At 41.8% G+C, this 27,191-nt stretch overlaps 1 protein-coding gene across 2 annotated transcripts in view; it reads right to left on the bottom strand.

The window, feature by feature from the left end:
- jag2b (jagged canonical Notch ligand 2b) overlaps positions 1-27,191 on the bottom strand; it is a 50,806-nt gene that overhangs the window by 17,311 nt on the left and 6,304 nt on the right. For both annotated transcript variants that reach the window (XM_058613874.1, XM_058613876.1), the window contains exons 3-6: positions 11,527-11,581; positions 7,315-7,572; positions 6,336-6,396; positions 2,442-2,572 (exon numbers count right to left, since the gene is read on the bottom strand). In XM_058613874.1, the coding sequence (XP_058469857.1) occupies positions 2,442-2,572; positions 6,336-6,396; positions 7,315-7,572; positions 11,527-11,581 (505 nt within the window). The remainder of the gene's footprint in view (positions 1-2,441; positions 2,573-6,335; positions 6,397-7,314; positions 7,573-11,526; positions 11,582-27,191) is intronic.

Below are 27,191 nucleotides of genomic sequence, written 5' to 3'. Positions count from 1 at the left end.
AAACAAGTATAAATTCGTCCATGCGAGCACTTTACAACACGAGCCTCGGCCGAGCCTTCAGACTCTGCTAATTGGACCGAGCCTGTAAGAGACAGCTCTTTGCTTGTTTCTTCGCCCATTTATTCGGCTTGGTGCTGGAGATTCCCAGGAAGCTTGTCAGCGTCTTCGCTCGCCTCGGGAAAACGCCAGCTGTCAACTTTAACAAGAAGCACAGAGTGTTTTCTCGACCACTCTGCTCTGCTCTGCACTACAGTGGAGGCTTCACTGTGCTGTATTTACACGATACAGACGATTGGTCGGACCAGTTCTTTCTTTCAGGAAGCAGCCGGACTTGTGCATATATAACATATATATATGTAGTTTGGAATGCTAAGAAATATCAGTATCTACTGTATCTTTTGTACTTTATCATCTTTATCTGTACAAACTGAGCTTTGACTCCAAAGCGGAGGTCTCAGGGGCTTGATGGCCATGTGTGGGACCGGAATCAATTTCATGCGGCCCACCCATATAATTTCATTTCATGTTATGATTAGAACTGAAACGACTGAAAGTCGATTATTTATCGATTACTACATTAATCATCAACTATTTTGATAATCGACTAATCTGCTTGAGTGTTTTTTTTTTTGAAGAATTTAAACACGTTTTCAGATTTTTCAGCTTCTTAAATGTGAATATTTTCTGGTTTCTTTGCTCCATATAACAAATAAATTAAAAGTTATGATCCTTTCCAGGTTTGAAAAAAAAATGCTTAGTTACAGCCCTAGTTATGACCCACCTCTCCACAGGTTATTCACTTTATTTTGTATTTGATCATTTTAGATTTATGTTGCATCACAACTATGTTTTTATTGTAAAAAAAAAATGAACACCTTTACTTTGAAATTCTGTCCTCTTAACCAGTCTAGATGCTCATTTGTGTTTGAGACCCCTGTGCTAAAAAAGGGCTGGTAAATAAATGAGCAAGGATCTGTCTCCACTCAGGATCTTAGGACCCGTTTCTCATCCACTGAAGAGCCTCCAGTGACGAAGGGGCAGCGCGGATCGAGTGTCGCTGCTGCCGCTCAGATTCACGCAGGCAGTAAAACTATCCAGCTGCTGCTCTTCACACAGAGAACGTGGAGGAAATTCAGGTAGTTTCAATGACGGGTGGATGCTTTGAAGTCGTGTAAAGTGATATTTAATAGACGTGTGCAAATTTGAAGTGTAAACATTTTTCATTTACTAATTTTTTCTTTTTCTTTCTAACAATAAAATCCAAAATTTTAATTATATTGTTCAATTTGTTTCTTATATAAAATGTCAGCTCCAACAGGCTTTTACCTCTTACACACTTAACTGTTAATATTGTATTTGTGCTGATTCTTAACTATCCATCCATTATCTAAAACTTGTAAAAGGAAACCTACAAGAAAGGCGATTTATTGCAATTTATAGAAAATTCCCATGACCCTACTGTGCTTCCCGACTAGGGGTGTCACGATTCTCCAAGACCTCGATTTGATGTCTGATTTTAAGGTCACGATTTTTCTCAATATTAGCACGGATGGGTCTACATTTACAAGACTTCGACCATTGGTTTTATGTCATAACAACTCATTTAATGTTTCCCATTTCGATTGTCCCCATGGTGATTATCCACCATTTGCTTGCAATGTACCACACTAAGGCCTTATTGTCACATTTAAATAATTTATTAACCATATAAATGTAACAATAACCAGTCAATTGTAAACTAAGTGGAAAAAGAAGAGAATCATGTAGCTCTGTGTTGCTCTGAAAGTGCAGCAATCTGTTGTTAAGGCCACTAAATCTGACCTCTGACCTCCAATGACATTATCATACATGGAAGGAAACACCTTTGCAGTAAGATCTTGGTTCCAGTATGTTAATTAAATGCTTTTATCCAGGGTTTTCCAACAGCTGAAAAAGGCCTCATGTCTGATGCTACAAACACGCCTATAGTGCTAGTTATCGCTTCAGTGCAAGTTGAGGAAGTTTCGCTCCAAATGAGGACGGGAGAATTGCCCGTGTTAACGGAGTAGATTTGTAGTTAGATCAGTATTCAATTTGCAATCGAGAATGTGACACCGCCAACTGCGTCTTTTGTTATTGTTTTAATTGAGAGACTCATACAAACCTGTCAAATCATGGTTAGAGGCAACAGGAAATGATAAAATTCAAAAAATGTTGTCTCCACTGCACCCAATTGTGTCATAAATGGATTTGACTATTTGAAATTACTCAACAGCAGCGAAGGTTGATGCAAGCGTGAGAGCGACGATGACGGCAGCGTTACTGTATCAACATTTTTTGGGGGAGTTGACTTGTTGCTTCACTTATAAGTCATCACACTGAGGCAACAGTAGCTGGAGGGAACATACTGCGTGACAGTGAGGATTCATGTGTGTGTGTGGGAGGAGATGAACCTGACGTACCTTTATCGCAGAGCAGGCCTCCCCAGTTCCTCTCACAGTTGCACTGCCACGGCAGGTTGCAGGTGCCGTGGACGCAGCCAGGGTAGAGAAAACATTCATCACAGAATTGGCCCTGCCAGCCGTAGTTACACCTGTCAAACACGGACGCCAAAACAACAACATTAATCATTTTGTTCCTCGAACCACAGTCTGTTCCCTCTGAGAGAAACGTCGCTCTCTTTCCTCGGCGCGTCGTCATTCCGTCGCCCAAATACGTTTTCTGACTTTTTCCCATCGGTATTTTACTCGATAACAAAGAATCAGGAAAGACTGGTCTACCCTGATAATGATGTATTTATTTTCCTAGATTCATTTTAAACAGTTTAAAAGGTCTTTACTGAATCCACTGCAAAGGACTAGTTGGTTATAGTTGTAATAGAAATGGAGGGAAATTTGCATTAAGTTAATTCTATGTTTCAACAAAGGTCTTACCCTGCTTACTTAAAGTGTATCATCAAGTAATTCACTGAATTTAATTAATGCATGTTGGAAACAATTAATATGGTGATATTTTCATCGGGGGTCACATGGTCTGGCAGTGGCAAGCACTGTTGCCTGACAGCAAGAAGGTTGTTGGGTTTGAGTTTGGGTGTTCTCCCCATGTGCACTCTGTCAAAACCCTTGTGCCCAAGTGCACTCTGTCAATCAGCAAGCAAAGTGCCACAAATAAAAAGTTTTAAAGAAATAATAAGCATTAAAGGCAACTTTTCTGTTTCTGAGGTTCTGTTCCTCATCTTAATATAATAACATTGATCCATTGTCACTTGAGCTGAGCAAGAGTCAACTTGAGATAATCCGTGAGTTTTATCCATCGCTGGCCAGATAAAACAAGTTTCTGGGCCAGATCTGGCCCCAGAGCCTTATGTTGCCCACATGTGACACCTACAGTGTCTTAGAAAGCTTCAAGATTCATTCAAGAAACTTCTGCCAACACACATGAAGTCCATTTACTGATAAATAGTTTTGATTAGTGCAATCATTGATAAAACTTTGTTTTGTATCTCTAATATCCTTAATTCAGGAGGTACAAACTGTGAGAAAGGGACAAAGACCTTGAATGCATCCTGCACACCATTGAAACCCACCCATTGTTGTACCTGTTCCCATCGTCAAACATATCCAAAAGACCTCCTGCCGACTAATCTTAGTGGAGGGTGACATTCCAGGGCAGGAGGGGTTAAGAATACTTCCAGCGGCTCCCGTGCTCGGGCTGGAGTCTGGGGCTGGGGAGAGTTGAGGGGGGGTGGGAGTGTTGGCCTGGAGACGACAGCGTGTATACACGCCTGCAGCTTCATGACAGCAACATGGGCTATTCCAGGGCCGCGTGGTGTCGTCGAGCCAGCTGTCTTGTCAATTGACTTCTATTTTTGAGTCTCCTGCAGACGGCACCGCTGCCGCTGTGTGTGAGAGAGACGACGAGGGCCTTTTCAGAAATCACTGCCATTCTGAGGCTGCAGGGGTTGGCGGGGAATACCTGTCATGCTTCTCCCGACTGTATATGATTAGCTCTCAGACACTGCGCCAGCGATGTGGCAACAACACTAACAGGAAACTTTGGAAAGGAAACGACGGCCTTTTGAAAGTGTGGAGGAGTCATATTGCGAGGGGAGGATGGAATTCGAGATTGCAAAGGATATCGTGATTGCTCACAAAAATCCTCGCAGGTATAGGCACGGCGCTCCTTTTGATGTGTATTCCAGCATCCTGGCACTTTGACACGCCGAGGGCTGCAAAATGTTGACGCTTGCTCGCTCGAGCGATTCTCTGGACACAGACAAATGTGCCAGGACAAGTCGAACGTGTGCTAATAAAAAAAACCCTGAATGCACATTTGCAACGACAACAGGCACACATAGCTGCTTTTGTCTTTTCTTAAAAGCCAGCGGCGAATGGGGCAGAGCCCATAAAACTGCGGGGGAATAAAAGGGAATGAAAGGCGATGGCAGGGGATTTAATGCCAGCTTTTTTGTGTGTGACCTGAAGCTTCATTAAATCCATGCCACTGCAGGAAGGAGTCTTTACTGCCTCTCCTCCATTCACGCCACTTTTCCTGTTGACTGGAACTTGACATTTCTTAAGAATAAGCCGCTTTCCTCTCTGCTTCTCTGTGCGCTGCTAACTGGAGTAAGGATGCAGCCTGCTGATAGAGGCAGACGTGGGAGAGAAAATGCGGAGCAGTTTCCTAAAAGCTGGTCATCCCCCGCTATTCCTCGGGCTCCCAGCCAAAACCGTCCTCCCGATACGCAGAGGCAAGTGTCTCTTTGCATCCGGCAGGTGGGAGGGAGGGTTCACGAATGACGACGGGATGTACCACATCCTGAAATCGTAGAGCAATGAGGCCATTCCACACTACTTTATCTACCTCTCGTTTCCACTTTGGGAAACGTACATGACACAGTGGGATATTCATTTCCTCCCCTGCCCCCTGCCCTTCAACGCGGACCGCAATGCGGATGGGGAAGGATCATGACGATTCCCAGCACGTTTACAGTGGTCAAATTCACAAGTCCCTTCCCGAGCCGCTGCGAGATGCTTGGTATTCTGCGGAGGATTTCGGGGTGGATAAAAATACAAGAAGGCAGACGTTGGCGTTGCCCTTATCTTTTGAAGTGAGGTGTAGATTTTGTGTGAAAGAGAGGCTGGCACACACAAACACAGCAGGCTTCGACAGACGAAGGTGCCTTTAGCTCAATCAATCATTCCAGCAGGCGTTTAAGATCAGAACGTCGGCTTAATCAAACCTCTACGGCAGCTTCATTTCGAGTCGGTACAGAAGCCAATTTTCTAAACCAAACAGACTACGTGTCTACAGCAGAGAATGAGATGTTTGGGGCAGAAGACAGACGGAGACGCATGGCAACAGGCGTGGCCACAGTGTGGTACAACTGCTGGGCTGCACCAACATGCAGGCACATTTATTCCAGCTCATTTTTTTTTTCTGAGGAGAAAAGGAGGTTTTTGGTTTGCGTCAGCCTGCTTCTTACTTGAGTTGAGGGGAAATGTGACATTAACGAGCCCTGTGTCGCCACTAAAGTTTTTTTAACTTTTATGTGTACCAGAGCATACTATGTTTTCATAAGGTCACCTCAAAATCCAGGATATAATCAGTTTTCTTGTGATAAATCAACGTGTAAACTCAGGATAACTGGTTCCTGTGAAGATTTATGAATTCAGTTATCTCACGATGAGGCAGATTCTTCACTTCATCACTAGAAAACGAGCCCTGTTATCTTCAAGATAACAGGATGAAAATAAACTAGCGACCGTGGCTATTCTCGACGTTCCATACCTACTTTTGTGCGCCTTCATTTCATCCATTTATCCTGCAATTCCCTTGTTGTATGCTTGCTCATATAATGACAATGTACTTCTTATCTATATTTATCTGGACAAGTGCTTTGGGGTCTTGCCGGACCATAGGAGAACATGGGTTTTGCTCGTAATGTCCAAAAAAGTCCAGCGTGTAAGAATCACTGACATCTAATGGTGAGAATTCAGATTGCAACAAATGATTTTCCTGATTTTCCTTCCCTCCTCTTCACTGGTGTATGCATCTGGTCTTTTTGTATCACGCTTCTGCTTCCAACCCAAAAAAACCCACATCCATTCAGGCTGCTATAGAAACACGATGGCTTAAAGGCTTATTCTAAAGCTACAAAAAACAAATATATATTACTACTATGGTGGTGCATCCCATTTCTGCCAACAAACCCTGCTAAATGTTACACTCTAGACCTTTAATCTTGATAAAGCATTTATAAAGCAGCACATTAAAGACCAAACAAAAAGAAAAACAGTCCGACAGTCGTGTTCATCTGCATGAAAAAGAGACGGCGAGATCTGTGCTCGTCTTACTTGCATTCCCCTGGGGAAGAGCAGCCGCCGTGTAACAGGTTGCATCCTTGTTTGCAGATCGCTGAAAAGAATAAAACAGAGATTGAGACACATTTTATTATAATTCCCTCTCATAAAAAGATGTTCTTCAGAACAAGAGAGAGGAGGAGACGACATGGAAAAGTGGGAGGAGCAGAAGCTCATCTTTCTAACAAGTGCAACAAGACGTGAGAATTCATGGATGAGGACATGGGTGGGACTTTATAGCCTGCATCTACAACACTAAACCGCCCGCCCCCCACACCCTCTTAACAGCAGCCAAGCCCCCGCTGCCCTACCCTCCTCTTTTCACCCGTCCACTTCTAAGGTCAGTGTGGTGATTAATTGAGGCCCCCCACTCTCTCTCTCTCCAGCACCACCCACAAACACGACCCCAACGCTAATGTGTTTCAACATTAACAGATCCCAACGTCCATCACGCTGTCTCCAAAAACACTGTCATTTGATTTACAGAGGTAACAGACAACCTTTATGTCCTGAGAGATTCCCTGTTTGCTGACTTTTTTACAGTTTTACTCTTTATTTCTCAGTTTTATCTATTGTGTATATAGTGTATTTTCCTTCTTGTGATCCTTAGATTATCTACACCTTTATTCTTCCACTATATTGTTAAATTGGACAACTTCTTGAATATTCTGAAGAAAGTTTCATATTCTTCGTCAGCATCTACTTTATATATTAGCTCCCCAAGACAATATAGATCGTTTACTATCACTTTAGCAAAGATAATAATCAATTTTGTCACATTTGAGAAGCAGCAAATGTTTGATCTGCTGATTATCCAAACAGCTGCAGACTTAATCATATCCGCCATCAGCTCGTAGATGAATCACTACAGCTTTGGAATAATTTCAGTGGTAGTCTGATTTGATCTGATTCCACAAACTGATTATAAACACACAACAAACAACGTCTATAACTCGACGGCGGCGGCGCTCACCTGTGCGGCAGTCGGGTCCCATCCAGCCGTCCAGACACACCTGAGCCCCCGACGACTCACAGCGGTAGTGACCGAAGTAGTCGTCCCGGGGACCGCACAGCTTGTTGCACTTGTTGCCGTAGTAGTTGTCGTCGCACCGCACGCGGATGCGATAGACGAGCCGAGCCACGGGGCCGTCGTACAGGATGGTCTGCCAGGGGTCACCGGGGTTGATCATGCCGGTGCGAGAGCTGCGCTCGATCAGCAGCTCCTCCTCATCTGAAACAAAGACGGAGACGGAATTATTTTTTACCGGAGAACAAAATGACACTTGACATTGTTCTCCTTATAGAGCCTTTGTCTATAGAATCTAACAAACAAACTAAGAATATCAACAATAAACAATAGTATCTAATGAGTCAATAGCCCAGCTGGTTGCCTGGCAACCTCACAGGGACAACAGACCTCCAGGAGGTTGCCATTACTGACCAACAACTATCACCGTTTAATCTGGTTTGCTTATTAGTACATTACCATACGTAATTTTGTCACAAAATTTGTGACAGAATGTTATATCAAAACATGCAGTTTTGGCACGGAACTGTTAGCTTTGACCTTTCTAAGCAGTTTTAAGTCAACTTGGCAAAGAAAACACAAAAAATTAATGTGGGAGAAATTCCATACTATGGTGACCCATGTACAGAGCAAATGATATGCACCAATCAATATCTAGTTTTTACTTTAATACGCAGTGCAAAATAAAAGGAATATTAAACAAAATGTGCATAATTAAAAGTAAGAAAATTATCTTCAAAATTAACTATTTAAAAACAGTTAGGGAAAGTTGAACAAGTGGAAATTCCACTTTGGATAGTAATTTGGATGTCCAAACATGAGATTAATCTTGAGCCATTTGGGTTATCACCTGTCTAAAAGCACAATATAGTCATTGTATGTGGACCCAATTTTTCGGACATTTACCAGAGCTTGATCCCAATTTTCGGTTCAAAATGTAAAGAACATTATGACAAATGGGGCTATAGCTTTCATGGGTCAGAGGAAGGATACATGTTCATGAGATTTTTCAGCTGTGTTTTCTTCTCATATAACATTGATTGGAAATTTGACCAGGGAGCTGGTAGGAGAAAATCCTTGTTGGAAGAAGTTGGAGCCACTTCTGGAGACATTGGCATCCTAACTTATAGCCCTTACACACAACTTCAGAACAAAAGTCAAAAAAGATGACACTTAAACAGTCAGTTCACAAAGTTGCTGCAAATACCGTCAGTCAAATCTGCATCTGATAAAAAGAGTTCTCTGAAACAAGGACACTGGAGAAAGAAAGAAGGGAAACCTCCTTTATTCTGATGCAAAGTCACTCCCTCTCAGTGCATTGTTATTCAGCAGACAGACGCTTTTAGATCACATTGTGTCCGGGTGGAAAGTACCCACTGAATTTTAAGTACACCATTGAAATTCATCGTCTGCAAATTGATCAATTTTCTCTTGACGGCACACATCGCCGGTGCCTCTGATCTCCCCGTGTGTGTGTGTGTGTGTGTGTGTGTGTGTGTGCACTGTCATGTCGAGGGGATGCTACCATTTAGCCTCCAGCGCGCCAACACGCGCATTAAACATTGTTTGCCTCCGCGGGTCTCGCTGCAGTCTCCAGAAAGAAAGCAATCTTTATCACAGTGGGATCAAGGCTGGCAAACAATCTCTGTGGAAATAGGGGGTCTGTGATTTCCTCTTTCTCCATGGCTTTGGACTGCAATGCACCATGGACACACACGTACACGCACATATGCACACACACCTTCCTCTGCTGGGGACTGACACAATGTCAGACAGAATTAAGCAACAATAACAGAAATAACAGTTGCCAGATAGAGAACAATGGGCTCCAGGCCCCGAGCCGGGCTCTGCTACCTCCATGTCTAAACACTGAGCCCGGCTGAACGGTCCACTCCACTTCCTGCTCGATAAACACAAGGAAAACAGCCGGCTGCTTTTCCTGAGGACACAGGGGGAAGGGGAGAGAGAGGGAGGGAGGCAGAGCGGAGGACGTGACGCTGGAGGAGAGGAATCTCACTGACGGACCCATCGCACCGGTCGCCTCTTGCGTAGGACAAGACATGTGGTTGCTGCTGATTCAGGCCAGAGAGCTGGTGAAGTTCAAGAATCTAAGAGTGCATATCTGTATGCAGCCAAGTGTGTGCATATCTGACGTCGGGACATTTTCCTGAAATTGTCCTTAAATGCGACGAAATGTCCACGATAGTCACTCCGGAAAAACTTTACGGAACTTCGAAGTTCTGCCAGTTCCTAGGTCAAATTTATGGGTAATATCTAGATTAGATTATGTGAGAACACAGCAGGAAAAACTCTGGATAATTAAGATGAGTGTCACTGGTGTTTACACTATATTATACGTAGTTGCTCTAAGCAGGTGCTAAAGTTACACTGCCCCCTTGTGGAATACAAACTGATCGGCGATACAGCAGAAACAATTACTCATCATCGTGTCTGCCTGTCCAGACAAAAATGCAGCATTTAAAAACATCTGTTTTTAGGGCTTGAAAACATGGCGGTCGTGTGGACAGCGGGCGTAGCCGAGGCTGGATTTATGCATTTTAAAAAAACAGCAAAGTGGTTCAGATGTAGCCTTAGGTTAAAATACCACACCTCTTATGATGATATGATTGAGTGGGGAACTTAGAATGCCAGTGCTCACAGCTGTACAGATGCAGAATGATGAAGAGAAACTACAGCATTTATTTATTTATTTCTACTTCTCACTGAAACCAGAAACAGCTTTATTATTAATGTTCCATTTAATAGCAGTTTATACTGATTTGCTTGCTTCTATACATTTGTTCCATGCATTTATGTTTCTTAAACTCATGACATTTAAGGCTGAAGTCATCTGATGTGTAATACCCCAGATCAGGATCAATTCAGCTTTTAAAATTTTGGAAGTGAAAAAGAGCATTTGCCTTCTCTAATCTTCGATTAAATGCCTCCATTTATAAGTGTTAAATAAGTGTTTGTTATGTCTTGCACCCTCGCACTGACAACACATCTATTTTGCTCCTCTGTAGCCATTTGGCCGAAGGCCTTCTGGCTGGCAGGAAACCAATTGGACAAGCAACATTAAGTCCTTATATCAACCAGAGCGATCAGGACTAATTACTGCGAATGTGCACAATAACTGGAGAAACTGGAGACGACACAAGTTGAGCAACGGGCTAATAAAAGAGCCGTGATGTCAAAATCTATTTCTTCTCCATTGTCTGAATGGACAAGTGGAAATGCGTTTGATGTCGTGGGCAAAACAGGATGCAATGACCTCACATGAATAAGCCAAGTGCGAAGTTTTGACTAGCGAGGGTCGGGTCCAGTGATATAAAACACATTCATGCCGACACTTGCATGCACAGAAAGGAATTTGAGAGTCATGAATAAATGCCACTGTCTCACTGCACATCAAAGCTGCATCCACTCATGCAGACATTTTTGTCCTCAGCGGGTCCTCTTCCTCCCAGACTGAGCTACTGCTCAGACGGGAAAGAGGGGCTCTGTACAGGAGTCCACCCAGCGGACATAAGTGAAGGAAAACAGGATACAGCTGGTCAGCACTCACCGCCCGAGCCAACATAGCTAAGGAGAGCCAAGACTTGCATTGTATACGAAGCATCTTAGGTGTTTTCAACCTGCTAACTGCAGAAATTTAATAGAGTTACTGTTAAGAAAGCAAAATATTAAGAATCGCCAAGAGGCGATAGGACTTGCTTGAGTTAAGTTGAAATATGAAAGAGTCCAAGTCACATTTACAGTGGGCTAACACTGACTTACTGCAGATATTTCGCCAAAATGCATGCATTGCATCATAAGTGATGAGAAATTCGAGAAGAGAGGTGCCAAAGATTCATTAGAGGTGGCAATGTACGGTCTTTTGTATTTGAGGTCAAAGATCATGTAAATGTGATCATATTACATGGTCAATTCATGACGTCACTACATCCAAAGAACGTCTGTGCCACGACTTTAAAAACTATCTATAACACAATATTTCGTATCGTCATCAGAAATGTGCCGAAATATTTCCTTTAATATTAAAAATAATGCAATAAAATCCCAAATAGAAATTGAAATTTAAAGCTGCTCAACTCCATCTACATCTAGTTGCAGGTTGTGGACGTCACAGTATTGAAATACTCTGTGTGGACTTACTGCTGCGTGTGGCGTTGTCCCAGTCCCAGGCTTCTACGATCAACGTGTACGTCCGCTGAAGAGACAGAAAGAAAGAGGAGTCAGGTAAAACTGAGGACAAGTACACGGCTGAAGAGTTCATCTTATTCAATGCAAAGATTTCATTTCAGCATCTCTGTAGCCTGGCTCACAATTGGACATGCCTAAAAATGGAAAGTGTAGCTATTTGTTAAGTCCACCTCTAGCGTGCCATGGGATAAAAAAAAACCAACAGGTTTTGTGATCGATTCCCTTTTTCCAGGGATTCTGTGGTTGGCCAAAGACCAACGTCCTTACCAGACGTGTCTGCAGAGCGAAACCAAATCTCTGGCGGATTTGACAGGGTTCACCCAGCCTAACATCTCTGACACTTCAGCCACAGACCAAGGTGGTGTGGAACAAACATGCTGCTGAAGGAAAGTTCCCTACAACATGAGTAATATGAAGAAATTCAATCACCCGTTTTAGAAATCATAAATCAATACTTTTACTGTAAATGATCTCAGGAAATGATTGCGCACAGGCAGCATATTAACATCAACTATAAGGACACATGACTTGTGCATGAGAAGAAAAACTTACAAAACGTGTACTTTGCATAAAATATACTCTGTTTCTTATAAATATTAGCAAATTCCAATGAAATGCCAAATTTAAATTCAAGTAAAATACAATCAAAATGTGTTTGTACCAGTTTAAGGCCATAGTCAAGCATCTCTTCCACAACCACACGCTCAAAGATGATGATGCAAAAATCGATTTTGTTGCAACTACAAAGTCTCGTAATGCAACTTGGCCCCGTTACCCGGAGTGAGGTCGAGTTACGCTGCCGATGAAACTCAATGAGTCAGTGATGAGATAGGAAGATACAGTAAAGTACAACTGTGGGAGGAGGACGAGGAGGAGGCAAAGACAAGCTGCAGGACTGAGACGTGGACAGTACAGGATGCACAGGGACACAGCTGCCTGGGCTGCAGTGTCGAGATATGAATGCATCATGTACAGAATGTGCACTGTCATCGTGGAATTAAGAGGAAAAGGATGGCGAAAAACACATTTTGTATGTTTATTACTCATGATGAATTTAATTTAACCATTTACTCAACAAGAAAAACAACTTTCTTGGTGCAATTCTACTAAAGAACGAAATTTGTTCCCCCTAACTTTGTTTATTGGGCTTTACAAAAGCATACAATTGCATCAAAAGATTTCTGACAAATAATATAGTGTTCATTTTCTTTTATAAAACAAAAGCAGGAAATGACAGTTGACATGTTGCTGTATTTAAGAATGTAATGTAAGAAACCTATTCGGTGCTGCAAGTAATACGGTCAAATTTTGGTTTTAATTAACACAATAGTTTTAGTCAGAACTAAATTTAGCCATAAAAGAGAGAGTTAAAAGAGTTAAAAACTCATACTCTGCAATAATATTGACAAAACATAACACAATTTCAAATCAGTCAATTATTATTCTCACACTTTTTCCAATCAATTTTTAATGTGCTGTTGTCCTTGAAAATGAACTGCTAACTACTCAAATTCCTAAAAGTATGCTAAATATGAAGCTAGAGCCAGGAGATGGTTTGCTTAGGTTAGCTTAGCCTAGCATAAAATCTTGAGGCAAACCAAGATAGTCTGGTTCTGTTTAGGGGTGAAAAAATTTAAGTTTTCTTAGTATTTTAATCTACAAAATAATAGTCTCAAACACAAACTGTGGTTTTTTACTGGTGCAGGTGATTTTTTTTTTTTACTTAAAATGTCCCCAAAACCCCTCACTGATTACGGAGACACTGACATAAGGGTTTACGTTCCAACAACCAGCTTAACCAATACCTACATGGACAGTTTAAATTAACCCTATCTCCCAAAATTAATTTGGATTAAAACAAGAAACATTGGAGAAAGGCAGACTATTTTACCACTATGGTTTTTTTTTTGTTTTTTTAGGAAAAGCGAGCCTCGTCAGATAACAACGCACAATAAGAAAGGTCACTTTGCCAACATTAGCCATGTCAGATGAACTCTGCTTGGCTTTGTCCTTGGTTGTCAGACAGTGAGGTAAATCAGTGGCTAAGGGGATTATCTGGTTTCACACCAAGATATACTTAACTGCTGACCGACACAAGAGATATAGAGCCTTAATTAATGAGTTTCAGTTTACAGTAAATGATTAGTTGTGTCATTAATATTCACTGTATACAATTTTTCAGTTAAAATATGGGGTCCAGACTGAATTCAATTCTGGTAAAATCCTATGGTTATTAGGTCAGCAACTGCAGCTTTGATTTATCAAACAACCTTCTAATTATTTTCTCAAACAATCAATTATTTTGTCTATACATAGGGAAATTTTAATGCATCAGTCACAGATGTGAAACTGGGACAAGAGAACTGTCATATTTAAATGCCAGATAATCAGTCATCAAAGTTATTAACAACACTATTTCCAGAATTAGTATGGGGTGACAAGAGAAATAATCCTATTGTATCATATCATAACTGCAAACACACACAGACACGCACACACACACACACACAGATGGGAACTAACCACTGCTAGGCAACCAGCTGACCTAAATAGCATTCATTACGTCACCACCACTGACAGTTGTAGTAGCCGCAGTGTGACTGCTGTGACCTCTACTGTAAAGTCATCGACAGGACGCGGGTCTGGGGATAATGGTCGAAAAATAAAGGATTGGGAAAGTACCGGAGGGTCTGTTGCTTAAATAAAAGACAGAGAGAGAAATCAAGATGGGGATTGGAAAATGTGTGTGTGTGTGTGTGTGTGTGTGTGTGTGTGTGTGCACGCGTGTGTGTCTGTGTTGTCGATCTGGGGGACCAACAAGCTGGTAGGCTGGTTGCTGCTGGGCTGTGGGATTAAGTAGGCTTGTCTGGCTGTGGGTGGTGGCGGGAGGAAGGGGAGGGGAGTGTTATTGTGGAGGACCACGGGTGACGAGAGACAGGATGAGAAGATGATGGGACAGAGGTGAGCTAAAGGGCTTGGGTCAGAGTTTGGGCGACGAGTGGTAGTTGCGCGAGACTGTAGCTGCCGGCGAGATACAAGATGCTCGAACAAAGCAGGAAACGCTATAGTTAAAAGGGGTAAAGGGGAGTCTGGGGGTGGAGGCAGACAACGAGCGATGCTCGTGCTGCCGTTGCCGGAAGCGCTGGCAACCCCGTCCAACTAAAGACGCACAACAGATGCGGCCTCAAAGATGGATTATTTGACATGAACGTGGATCATCCCACAATATGTAGCTCGGCTTCTGACCTTTCCACCGATCTCCCCTCCCCCCACCACAAAAGAGTGGGCTGGCTGCCCCAGACCGAGCATGTGAGTGGGGTGTGTGCATATATGCCAGTCCCTGCAATGAACTACAAGTGGCTGAGCATGATTTAATGACAAAAAACGATGGCTGCCCGTTTTGTGACAAAATGCAAGTGTTGGAGACAAATCTCATCAAAGACCAAAGTCAGAACAGGTGGCCATATTGTGACCCTAACCTTAAGGGTTTACCCAAAAGCCAGGCTTGCTCACATGCCTACATGTTGTTAACATTTTGCTAAATAGCCCCCCAAGTCAGTGTGTGTCGGGCTTGAGCAAAGCCACGGACTAGTCTGGTTTCCCACATAACATCCCAGTCTGTGATTAGCTGGATTAAGTGACAGCTGCCCAAATGGTCGGAAAAAAGATAGGTGGAGGGCAGGGGGGGATAAAGGGAAGGAGTGGGGGAGGGAAGGGGTACAGGCTATTGAACAAAGACTCTTACCCCAACACCGTAACTCACCCCCATCCCAATCAAAAGCCTTGTCCATGAGGAGACTCAGCATGCGGACAATTAGCATGAGCATGTGTGCAACTGAGCCTGGCCAGGACAGTTACACAGCTAAAAAAAGAAGCCGCTAATGGTTCCGGCAAGAGTCCTGGCCTTAATAACCCCGCCTTTTTGCCAACGCACACACACCAACAATATTTCACAGGGTTACTTCAAAGAATATGAAGAATTAAAAATGTGTTAGATCTCTAAAACTCAACCAGGTCCTTCCCCTAATGGATTAAAGGATTTACAGTAAGAAATCCTCCTTTAATTTGAGGAGGGGGGAGGCATATTGATTATACTCATATACTCAGTAAATCTGTGTTGGGGTCTTCTTCACATCTATAACCGACTCTCCAGGTAAAGTCCATTCAGTCATCACAAAAGGCCATTCTTGTGAAGCTAGAGGATAGGACCATGGTGATGTCTGGGGAGAGCCACAGGTGTAGTTTCCCACGACAGATGAGGGTTGGGTGGGTGAGTGGAATGAAAATCAAATGGAAACAGAGTGAGGTGGCAGTGGGAAGTGGAAGCCGGGGCAGGTTGGGGTCACTAAGCATCGGATCTGCACGCTCCTTTTTCAAAAGAGGGGTCAGGCCTCTGCATGTGGGGCCATGTGCGTGTTTGCATCAGGAGAAACTAAGAATGTGAGATCCAGGCCTGGTGTGTAATCCCATGCAAGATCCCAGCCTGGAAACAATTCGCTATCAATAGAGGGGTGCATCTCTATTGAAAGACTGAGGTTTCAATGACAAATTTCACCCCCTTGGGTAAAGTCAGGGTATCAACTGTTGAGTGAACTTGGGGAATTAATCCGAGTAGCCATTTTATGGTGCCACTCATGCAGTAACTATAAAGTTTACAGATTAGATAAAAAAAAAAATGTCTGTAACCTTGAGCTATTTCCGTTTCCCATGTCATTAAGAGGTGACATGAATGTCCTCCTCCCTGTTCCCAGCTCTTCCACTGGGACCTCCACTGACATCTCTTGATTTATTGCCCTCTGATGGGACACGAGGTCATTACGATTCATCCCATGGCCAGTAATCATGGCATGTAATCTTTATTAATCTGTGATGTCAATCCCAGCTTTTGGTTTTACAAGGGCTGAGTCTATACGACTCCTTCTGCAAGGGCACTGTGAGGAGTGAAAACCTTGGCCGTCTTTTGCACAATGCTGGTAAAATTATGCATCCATAACAGTGGTACTCCATCAATCTTAATGGGGGTTAATGGATAAAAGCTGCCTCAGTGCGAGTAACAGTTAAACAGTTTGATAAATTGATCAGTTAATCAACTCTCAAATACACAGTTAAATCTTCTATTCAAATTAGTTGCTAAGACTAAGTGGAAGATAATTTCTTCGATATAATTAACTACTGATATGCTGTGAGGCATTAATGTCTGGAACTAGGAACAAGCTCAAGGTCACAACGCCTTGACACCCTTTAATAGCACAGAGGTTTCAATGGGGGGGGGGGGAATCTTAAAAAGTAGCTGGTTTACTAGGAAAAAGACATTGGACCTTAATCAGTTTAGATGCAAAATCCTTGCAAACACAGTGATGAAATGAAATTGGCAGGCCGTGATGTACAAGTTGGGCAAGTTTAGACTAATCATATTTAAATAACACTCCTTCCTCACCAATTTCTTGCGACGCCAATGCTGCCTCACACCGCTGACAATGATGAAGCTTGGCCACCACCACCCCAGCCTCCACCTTTCTAGTTCTGAGTTAATAGGTTCAAAAGTGTTATTCAGTGTCTTGCTTGGTCTTCCTATGCATATGTGGGTTTCCTGCACTCCCCGTTTAAAAGAGCGGAGCCATCAGCGCCAACGTCCAACTGCATTTATTGCAATAAATGGTAAAACTACTGTATGATGAGTGTCCCAGTCTCTGTGAATGTTGCTGAACATTCCTTATCCCAGGATTACAGGTGAATTAAAAACTGGAGCTCAACAATCTTGCATGCAGTGAATAAGAATCCCATTTCCACCTACTTCACAATCTCGTTTTATTTCCACCTGTACAAGAAAAATAAATAAAGCCAAACCCTGCAATAGGAGATGTTTTTGAGTAGCACTTTGGTTCCTATCCAAAGTCCTAGTACTAAATATAGAGTCTAAGGATACTAGAAACCACAAAAAGACAAGTCCTCTTACAAATGGCAAATGAAAAATGATTTATGGATTTGACAACTCAATTTAGCAAACTAATAATTCACAAGGTCATATTCATTTACACGATGACAACTAAAGGTTGCAGACAGTCATCTGTGATGTGTAAAGAGGGAGAGGGCTGCGAGTCCTGCAAACAAGTCCGCCTGCCAGAGTCATGTGCCAAGAGATGTCGTACTGATGGCAAGGCATTTGGCTGGCTGGTGTATACTGGCTGTGCACACACGCATACACACACACGGCCCATTGAGCATGCTGCTACTATGCCAACAAGGTCATTACCCATGCACTTCCAATACAACAAACCCCTCCCCTCCTGGTGCTAATTAACCAGCATGATCCAAGACTATGCAATGCCACGACACGTAAAAACAAACACATGCACATTTGCATTGAAAAACTAGATTGTTTTACATGGAAAACACAGTAATGTCAGAGTAGACACCCTGTAGTTCACCGTTAAACACTTAAGAGTGACACTGACAAGACAGGAACACTGCTTACACCCGTTTAATATTTAAAAACATGAAACTGATCTCATGTTCTTGCTTGATTCAGTACATGAATGAGAATTAATATGCAACAGCACCATTTTTTTTCCCTTCACTATGTTGTGTGCGAGCGAGTTAAACTTCCCCATTCTCGTGGATATAGTTATTTGTCAATGACTTCCTCCAGTGTTAATTAGCAGGGAGACGTCTGAGAGCTATTACAGCAATAGAAATGCTTCAGAAATATTAATAGGCTAATTCCACATCAAAAGCAACAGGACGCCTGACTGGAGGGCAATGCAGTTCCACCTCCAGCTGAGCCGCCATTATCATTTCAAACAGGTTCAACAGTAAAGTGACAATTTAACTGCCCATGTAATGACATGCTTCAATTACCCCCACAGTGAGTCTGCAGCATTTGCACGCCATTCATTTAACCAGAGGCAGGGGGATGCAGTCGACCACGGCAATGCACACATACAGTGTGGACATACATGTATAGAGAAACGAATCAATGCAGAGCGACTATAACAATATGCACACATGCAGAGAACAACAGCTCATATGTACTTGCCAGATTCAAGCAAAACCCAGATAATATACAGCTTATATTCTGAATCATGCCTCCCACAATATTCTTCAAGAAATCACTTGAACTGTTGCAGGCATCCAGTCCACTACAGCAGCGCTATTTCTGTGAAACATCATCCAGTCTTATTGGACCGATTCCCACACAAATAAACCCTATGTAAACCCTAATATGCAGGTGGTGGGATGTCATATTAAAGGGAAAAAAAATAATTAAACTACAACTATTTTTATCATGAACAAATCAAACTCACCAAAAACTTCACCAAATTCAACTTCTAAAATCAGAATAATTTCTGGTTTCTTTGCTCCACAAGGACAGTAAACCTCATGTCTTTGGTTTGTGGACATCTTTCTGAATATCATTCAGAAATTCATATGGTTTGGGGGAAACAAATTAAAGATTTCCACCATTTAACATCATAACACAATCTCTTTCAACACAAAGCATCAGTTCAAATACTGTAGTTGTTGTTGTTGTTGAAACATTGCTTGCAGATAATTAGACCAATTTGATGATGTTGTAAATCCACCTTAAAAATGTGGCAAAGTGCCAGATCTAATGACGATGACCTGTATCCCACAGTAATGGATTTTGGACAAACGTGGTTCCAATATGTGCAGTGCACAATATCAGCTGAAATTAGTGCTTGGTCCACCTAAGACCCTCAAAGTATGGATGGATCTAAGTCTTAGTATAGAACTACTGTAAACTTGATCTTGTTGTAATACAGGAAAACTGATGGGGTTTTATGAGAACAACTGGAAACTACACCCAACTCAGAACATGCGGTGGTCTCCATGATGGCCATGACCAATTTGAATGTTGGTTTGAACATTCAAAAGCCACTGTGGCCTCCCTCTGAGTGCAGTGGTGGAGCAGTGAGGCACCAACATGAACATGAATAATGAGGATATTTTCATACACTGTGGTTTGAGGGTTGCACCAATGACGCGAGAGATGTCAGCATAGCTCGACATCTTCACCTGACTGTAATAGTTGATAAATATATGAGCACAAGTGGCTCTAACAAGCACAATTCATTGGAAATTTCCACTGTCATGACATAGAAGCCAGTGAGAAAAGCCAGATTTATTCAGTTGATATCAGTCTAAATCTGAGATACAAGTTGGACTAACAGTTTTCCGTGTTATATCGGTAAGGAGGACAGTACCAGAGGGACACTGGGGCATTTTGGCCCAGACAGAAATATGTCCAAAAATGAGTAGAAATGCCACAGAAACTTTTCTCATCTTTACCCCGACCCCTTCCCCACTCCAAGTCATCATTAGGCTCCGATTGCCTTTTACATACATAGCACTTCAACATGCTAATGTCAAAACAAAAGTCACACGTGTGGACTACAGGTAATATAATATTCTCCAATGCCTGGGAATACTGATGGACCGGTTTACGATATGTACAATAAACTTGCAAACAAGTTTTGCTGTGATAAGCATAGCTACAGAACATGCTAACGACTGTTAGCTCTGTAACAGGACATTGCTGACTCTCTTGGGTTTAGTTATCCTGGGAAATATCTCATAACCCTCAATTTGAAGTGTGACCTAAAACCAAAAAACAGCCCTAACCCTGTTTAACATGTTATGGTAGATTTAAGTGGAAGGTAAAAGGGGAAATAAGGGATTTGAGCCTTAATCTACCAGAATGAACAGCTGGATGCTCAAACTTCCTTTTCTAAATTGCTGACTCGCTCACTCACTCACAAGAGCATAAAAAAGGGAAGGAAAAATCCAAATTATTGTTAAAAGTGACTCACTTCCCAGAGACACTGAATGACAAAACAGCCTTTAAATCGTAATGAAAGACAAAAGCCATCATTTCCCACTCGTATTGTACTGGCTGTGGCTAATGTGACATCACACGTGTCAGAGGAAAATCCCCTCTGCCTCCTGATATCACAACACAGATATATAAGCATGTAATCATGTCATTATGGGAAAGATTTTCCTTTTTTCTTACTGCTTCTTGATAGAAAGATGACAATGAGCTTGTTTATCTAAAACACTGGTGCAAAACAAGTATTCTGTATTATTTCTTGGCAAAACTTTAATTTTAAAATGCAAGCCTACAGTATAAAATCAAGGAACATAGAAAAAAATCCTCAATGTGTCATTATCTTAAGGTTTGTTAAATGATTAAATGATTAGAAGTCAAACATGTCTTCGAATGAGAAGCTAGGACTAAAGAGAGATTTGGATGAGTGAGTCATTTATTTAATGTGTGTTGCTTATCTGAGGGAGTAATAGAAAGAAAAGCAGGGAAGGCTCTGCTTCTCCTACACGCTGGGCAGCATCTACCATTTTCAGGATGTCGATAGAGAGTCAGGAGACAAATGAAACTCGAGAACCTCAGGAAAATCATGTTTTCTCGCCAACTTCTTGTTGATACTGACCTACTATTAGTTTGGGACAGCTCGACCTTCATTAATGTCCTTACAAAAAGTGAAACCCTGCAGGACTCGTCCTGCTAAAGGATCACACGCACACATTTTCCATGAATATCCAGTCAGTATTACTCTTCCACTGTATGTAGATGAACATGAGGAAATATCTTCACATTTACTACATCAATTTGTATAAGTATAAAGATCTACAATATCAAAGACAGATTCATGAAGCCATCTTATTGGGATTCATCTAGAAATGTGCACCAACAAACGTAGAGCTTTTACTATGAAACACGAGCAGAACTTATTATCCGATATACAGTGTACGACAGGATATTTTTGGATTCTTTTTTTTTTTTTACTACCTTCTCTGCAGCAAACACGGGGAAGTGAAACTGTGCACTTACACATCTCCTTTCTAAAAGCTGCCATTTCACCTTGGGAGTCCAGCCTGACTAATTGCATAATCAATACAGAGCGGAGCTGAATCACAGGTGAGATTCGTGCAAGAGGCTGTTCCACGAGACACAGGGGGACCAGGCGAGGGAGGATGGGGGGGAGGGAGGCATGGAGAGAGAGGAAAGATAATTGTTTACTGGAGGCCTATGTAGCCATCTCCTAGCAACAGCTCTGACAAGCTCCATATCAGGTGTGGCTAACCACGGCTGCTTCTGCTAGCTTTCAGTTCTGAGAGAGTGTGTGTGCATCCAAAATATAGCTGCTGCTTTAGATGCAGTCACCAGCAAACATGAAAGAAGAAAGATAGAAGAGAGAGAGAAGAAGGGTGTATGTTTACAGTGAAGGTGTTTGAATGGGCCACACAAACTAACACCTTTGTCCTACTTCTTCTCATTATTAATCATTACAACATTATGTACAGCGCGTGTTTGGTGCCACACTCCTGATCCTGGCCTCACATGGAGATTGGATCTTGTTTTCTCATCAGCACAAACTGCAAGCATTAGCATGGAAGATACCCAGAAACAACAGTGGAAAGAAATGAAGTGGACAGTGGACTTGATACACATTTATGAAAATATCAGTTAAATCCCACGGGGCACATACACCTACACTCACATCTTAAGAAAACATGCAGTGGGTTTTTGTTTTTTTCCAGTGTGCATATTGGAGATTTTAATCCAGTTATATATATGAACGGAAACTACCTCCAAGAAACCAAACACTGACTGTACTTTTTCAGGCATGAACAACGGAGAATTGTTCTATTTTCATTTCATTTTTTTTGGACACTAGACTGAGGTGCTGGCACGAGAAGTTCTGACAAATGTCTGGGGTGACATTTGTGGGAAATTTGCTTTCCCACAAACTTTTTCCTCTCCAGAGCTCCTACAATTTCGGAATACATATTTTCAAAACACCACCGTAAACATCATCCATCCATCCATCTCTTCCCTTTCTCCTGGTCAAGTGCTTCCTCGTTGACACCGATAACAGATTTCTCCGCTTTGATTTCGCCAGCTCTGCCATGATGAATGTCTAAAATGCCTTGATCTTATAGCCGATACCTGGCTAGGGTGTATGTAATGAAGCAATTTATGTTTCTTGCAAGATCTGCTGATTCTAAAGACCGTTTTCCACCCAACAGACAGTAGGGGGCAGTGGAGACAGCGCATCTCATTTAACCATCACAGTAACTCCAAAGCTGTTACATTAGGGTAAAAATCCTGCATATTTCTGCTTTTAGTACACGTTTGAAAGCACATTTCTATACTCATGCTTCATCATAACAAGCACCAGTGATACTGAACATTTAGAGCTACTCCAGCATCAAGTTTAATTGTGCCAAAAGTCAAAATATTCTCGATGGCCACTCAAAGCAGTTTTGCCATTCACCCACTGACTCCTCACACATTCATACAGCACACATCTATCATACTCATTCACACACACACACACTGCTGGCTCAACCACCAGGATCACCTTGGGGACACATCGCCATGTAGACTAGAAAAGCCTGGGAAAGAGCTCAGACCTTCCAGTTGGAAGACAACCCACTCCCCAAATTATCGATTATTCTTTCAAACCAGACGATTTAAAAGTAGTCATCCTATACCCCCTTTGATAAAAGAGTCAGGAACACACTTTTCAGTAAACACTTAATGGTCAGACGGGATCCAAAAACCTCAAAAACCTTCCACGCATTTATCATCCAACTTTCCAAAACATGAATACGAACATCTCTCCTCGTTCGCCCACACGAATGCTTCGGCCTTCTTTGATTAGCACACATTAAAATGTCAAATCAAAGAGTGTCATTAAGTGCTGTGTGCTCTTTTTTTTCCTATTTATATGATTGACTGTGGTGAGACAGAACTACTGTGTCAGGGGGGGGAAGTGTGAAGCAGCCAGAAGGAGTCCATGGCTGGTGGGTTTTGGATCTGCCTCCAAGTGTGGCAGCTATAAAATAACAAACATAACAAACTGAGCTGTTGATATACAAATGCACATCCAACCACAGTCCAATAACTGTTGGATGCTGATCAGTGATGTTCCATAGTTATAATGGAACATCAGACTTGACTTGGGTGGTCCCAAACTTAATACCAATTTTTCTTGACTCAGTACATAAAAAAAAAGACAAGACACACACATCAGTGTATGACAGTAGCACAAAAACCAAGAACATTTGTCAGTGTAGTTGACACGCACAAGAGCCAGAGCTGTGAGCCAAGACCACTCAGATAGTTTGATTTTGTTCCAGGAAAAACAATTTTTAGCAGGTCTGTGCAGATTAACATGTTTGACTGTGAATGAGATGCACTTAACCTCCCACTTTGGCGAGGATTAGGCCTGTGAGACTGACTGTCCAGTGTACAAGCAGAAGCCCAAACAAAACAACACAAACTTAAGCCACTGAACACTGATGCACGCCAATGGCTGGATGTCATTTTTACAGGACCAAGCTACAGACAATAAGATAAGTCATAGTGGTCTTCACATAACACAAAAATTGGCACGCTTTGGCTGACTTGTCCATTCCGGCCACCGTTATGCCAGGCCTAAAATACACATTGTTATTCTACAGCTACGAAAACCAACTTATTTCTATTTTACAATCACACACTTAACTACACTTGTGAACAGTATAATCAATGTTTGCTTATATAAACACTACTAATGTTCCACAGAGGCCACAGTGATTGGGGTTCAGAGTAGCCAACAGCACAACAACAGCACGGTATGACGACATTTCTAAACATGCACTGTCCGTCACCTTGGTGGTGTTAACCAAAGAGGAAGCGGAGAGTGGTGACTATGAGAAAGAGGATGACAGGGAAATTTCTGAAGTGATTTCATCCCCATTTTTGTTTGAAAGAGACGAGAGAAATGTGGGCTCATCCCTGCGATCGAGTTGGTACGTCAGGTTGGGGCCGGCGACCCAAAGAATGATACAGCGCTAGATTGGATGCAGTTTAGTAAACTCCCCCTAGTACAAGATGGCTCAAAGTGGATTATAGTTCACAGCAACCTCTCAAACTGAATAATTGGTGCAATACTGGTCAAAATAACTCAATCGGATATCAGAAAAAGAAGGGTATAAAACCCAAAAATTACCCTGAATGTCATATAAATAAATACTTGATTTCACACAGACTGTAAAACAGTGAATAAAAAGCATCAACAACATTTTATAAATGGGTCATGTCAGACACGACTCAGCAGAATACTTGTTACACAGTTGAAGCATTATGTTTTTTGCTGATTATGGCTAGGTGGTTAATGCATCATTATCGTAGATAGCGGTATCGGTAAAAGCTGTGATAAGGTTTGCAAAAATTCCCTTAAATTCCCATGCAGTTTCTAATTTTGAACATTTCCAACATTCCCGGAATAAAGTTCCCAATCCCGTGGACAGTTTCTGGAAATTTACCAGGAATCTTCTTTGCAAACCCAACTGTGATAATGGTAATGTACACAAAAGGTGTTATTGAGCCATTCCCAATAATAACATTGGAAAAAAACAGATCTTAGAGATTATTCTATTGTATATGTAAACATATACAGGATTAAAGCACTACAATATTGATGTTTATATTGTTTTGTATATTTTTTTTATATATTACTAATAGTCACAGTAACTGACTTTTTATAACCAAGCGAACCATTGAATAATCGAACACTCATGCTCATCACTAATTAGTAGCTGTTGTAGCTGAACTACAGGTCTGTCAAACTCTGTGCGTCCATTTACCGGCTCAGTGTCAGTGCAGGTCGACTCCATATCAAGGTTGAGAGCAGATACAGTTACAGACAGACTGACTTCAAATGGACATCCAGCTGATGTAGCCGGGGGGGGGGGACAGAGAGGCAGAGACATTCCACCAGCAATTTCATTAGCGTACAAATGGAAGTAGGACGCGTCTCACTTCCTCTCGAAGTGCACACGCAGCGCGGGCCCACAAAATGAAAACTCAATCATACATCGTCTGCTGGTCGGCCATTAATGTAGAGGAACATTCCACATTAGGGCCGGGCAAATAAACGATTATAATTACTGCAAGTTCAGTATATAATACATTGTACAGTGAGCCTTTGAAAATGTATCCACACTTGCCTAACTTCTGCAACTCTTGCAACTTCAGGTGCAATATCAATATTTACTTATCTTCTACTTGGTTTTCTTTGATATGAAACATTTTAGGATGTAGCATTCTCTCAGTAGCATTTTCTGGACATTTCACCCAGCCCTGATCAACATGCAACACTAAAAACTCAGTCTTTGGGACAGGACACTGACACTGTCACAAGTGTCACATAAATAAGACATTTTCTCAAGTTTGATGCACACATTGGAAGCGGGACACTAGCCCAACTGTTTCTGGTGAATTATCCAACACTTTTGTGCACAATTGCCTGCAGACAATTTCAGGAAAATGTCTGGACATAGGTGCACGTCAGAAAGCAACTTGAGGGATTCAAATTAAGGTTGTCATTTAGCAATAAAATAGCACTACTTGCATTTTTCTCACGTTTAAAATTCCATTACTTTCCAATTCACAACAATTTTTAAAGTCCATATTAACATGTGTAAAGCAACTCTTACCAGTGGATCTCATTTGTGTATCAACTACAAGCAAAAAAAGTCACTTTTTGTTTCAAATCTAAAAAGAAATGCACCATGTCCAGTTCTAGTTTTGTTTCCTTTGCTGTTTCATACAGGCTGTGCATCAGGGTTGGGCAGAAAAAAGAACAGTTGATCCGCAGTCTTTTTTTTCCTGCACAACAATCATTAGCGGTCACACCAACCAATTACCTCTCCCTCTCTCAGTGCAGAGCAGTTCCGACACATCATGTTTAGCATTAAGGTCAAGCATTAATTCATTGCGACCAAGGAACTGGAATTGCAACATGATGTTCATTGTTACATTTTGGGTGCACCTCACTAAAGAAGAGCTAATTTATAGGAAACTGTTTACACTGCATTAGACGTGGGACAATATGAACATGATCACATTATCCTGACTGGAATTACTTCTCTTCAGAGTATTATTACAATACTTAGTACAAATATGCTTTGATAGATTTAGATAATCAGATACAGGCAGAGTTGCCAGAGACTTTAAGACAATATTTTGAATGTCAAAACAGTTAAAGTAATGTTAATTAAGTTATAAAAACGCAATCTTCTTCTTCTATCAGCTTCTCCCTTTAGGGGGCGCCACAGTGAATCATCTGTCCTCATGTCCTCCATCAAAAAATCCATGTACCTTCCGACTTCATTTCGAAACCGTCCAACCCAAGGTGTCCCTCACCACTTCGAACCATGTCCATACTGGTCACGCCCAACAAAAATCTCAGGAATTAATCGCAATAATATTGCACATTGTCCAACCCCTACGCATAAATGGAACAGTGTAATGAAAAAAGGCGAGTGGACTCCGCTCTACACAACCTGACTTACTTGTACACACTTGTGCAGACAAGATGCCATGCATACAATAATTAAGTCGGCTTCCTCACAGGAATGACGCGCGTTTGATTACAGAGCACGGATCAGAAAAAGTTCATTCTCGCCTTACTTTTATTTTCCGGGTTTGTTTGAAGATGACAGAATAGTTCAGATCTCGTTGGGGCTAAAAAAAAAAAAGGGCAGTTGGCCAGATGACACAGCCAGTGGGCACACTGCATCTTTGT

Source organism: Solea solea, chromosome 17, assembly GCF_958295425.1.
Source record: "Solea solea chromosome 17, fSolSol10.1, whole genome shotgun sequence".
NCBI classification, from domain to species: Eukaryota; Metazoa; Chordata; class Actinopteri; order Pleuronectiformes; family Soleidae; genus Solea; species Solea solea.
This window is presented reverse-complemented; position numbering and strand designations above follow the sequence as displayed.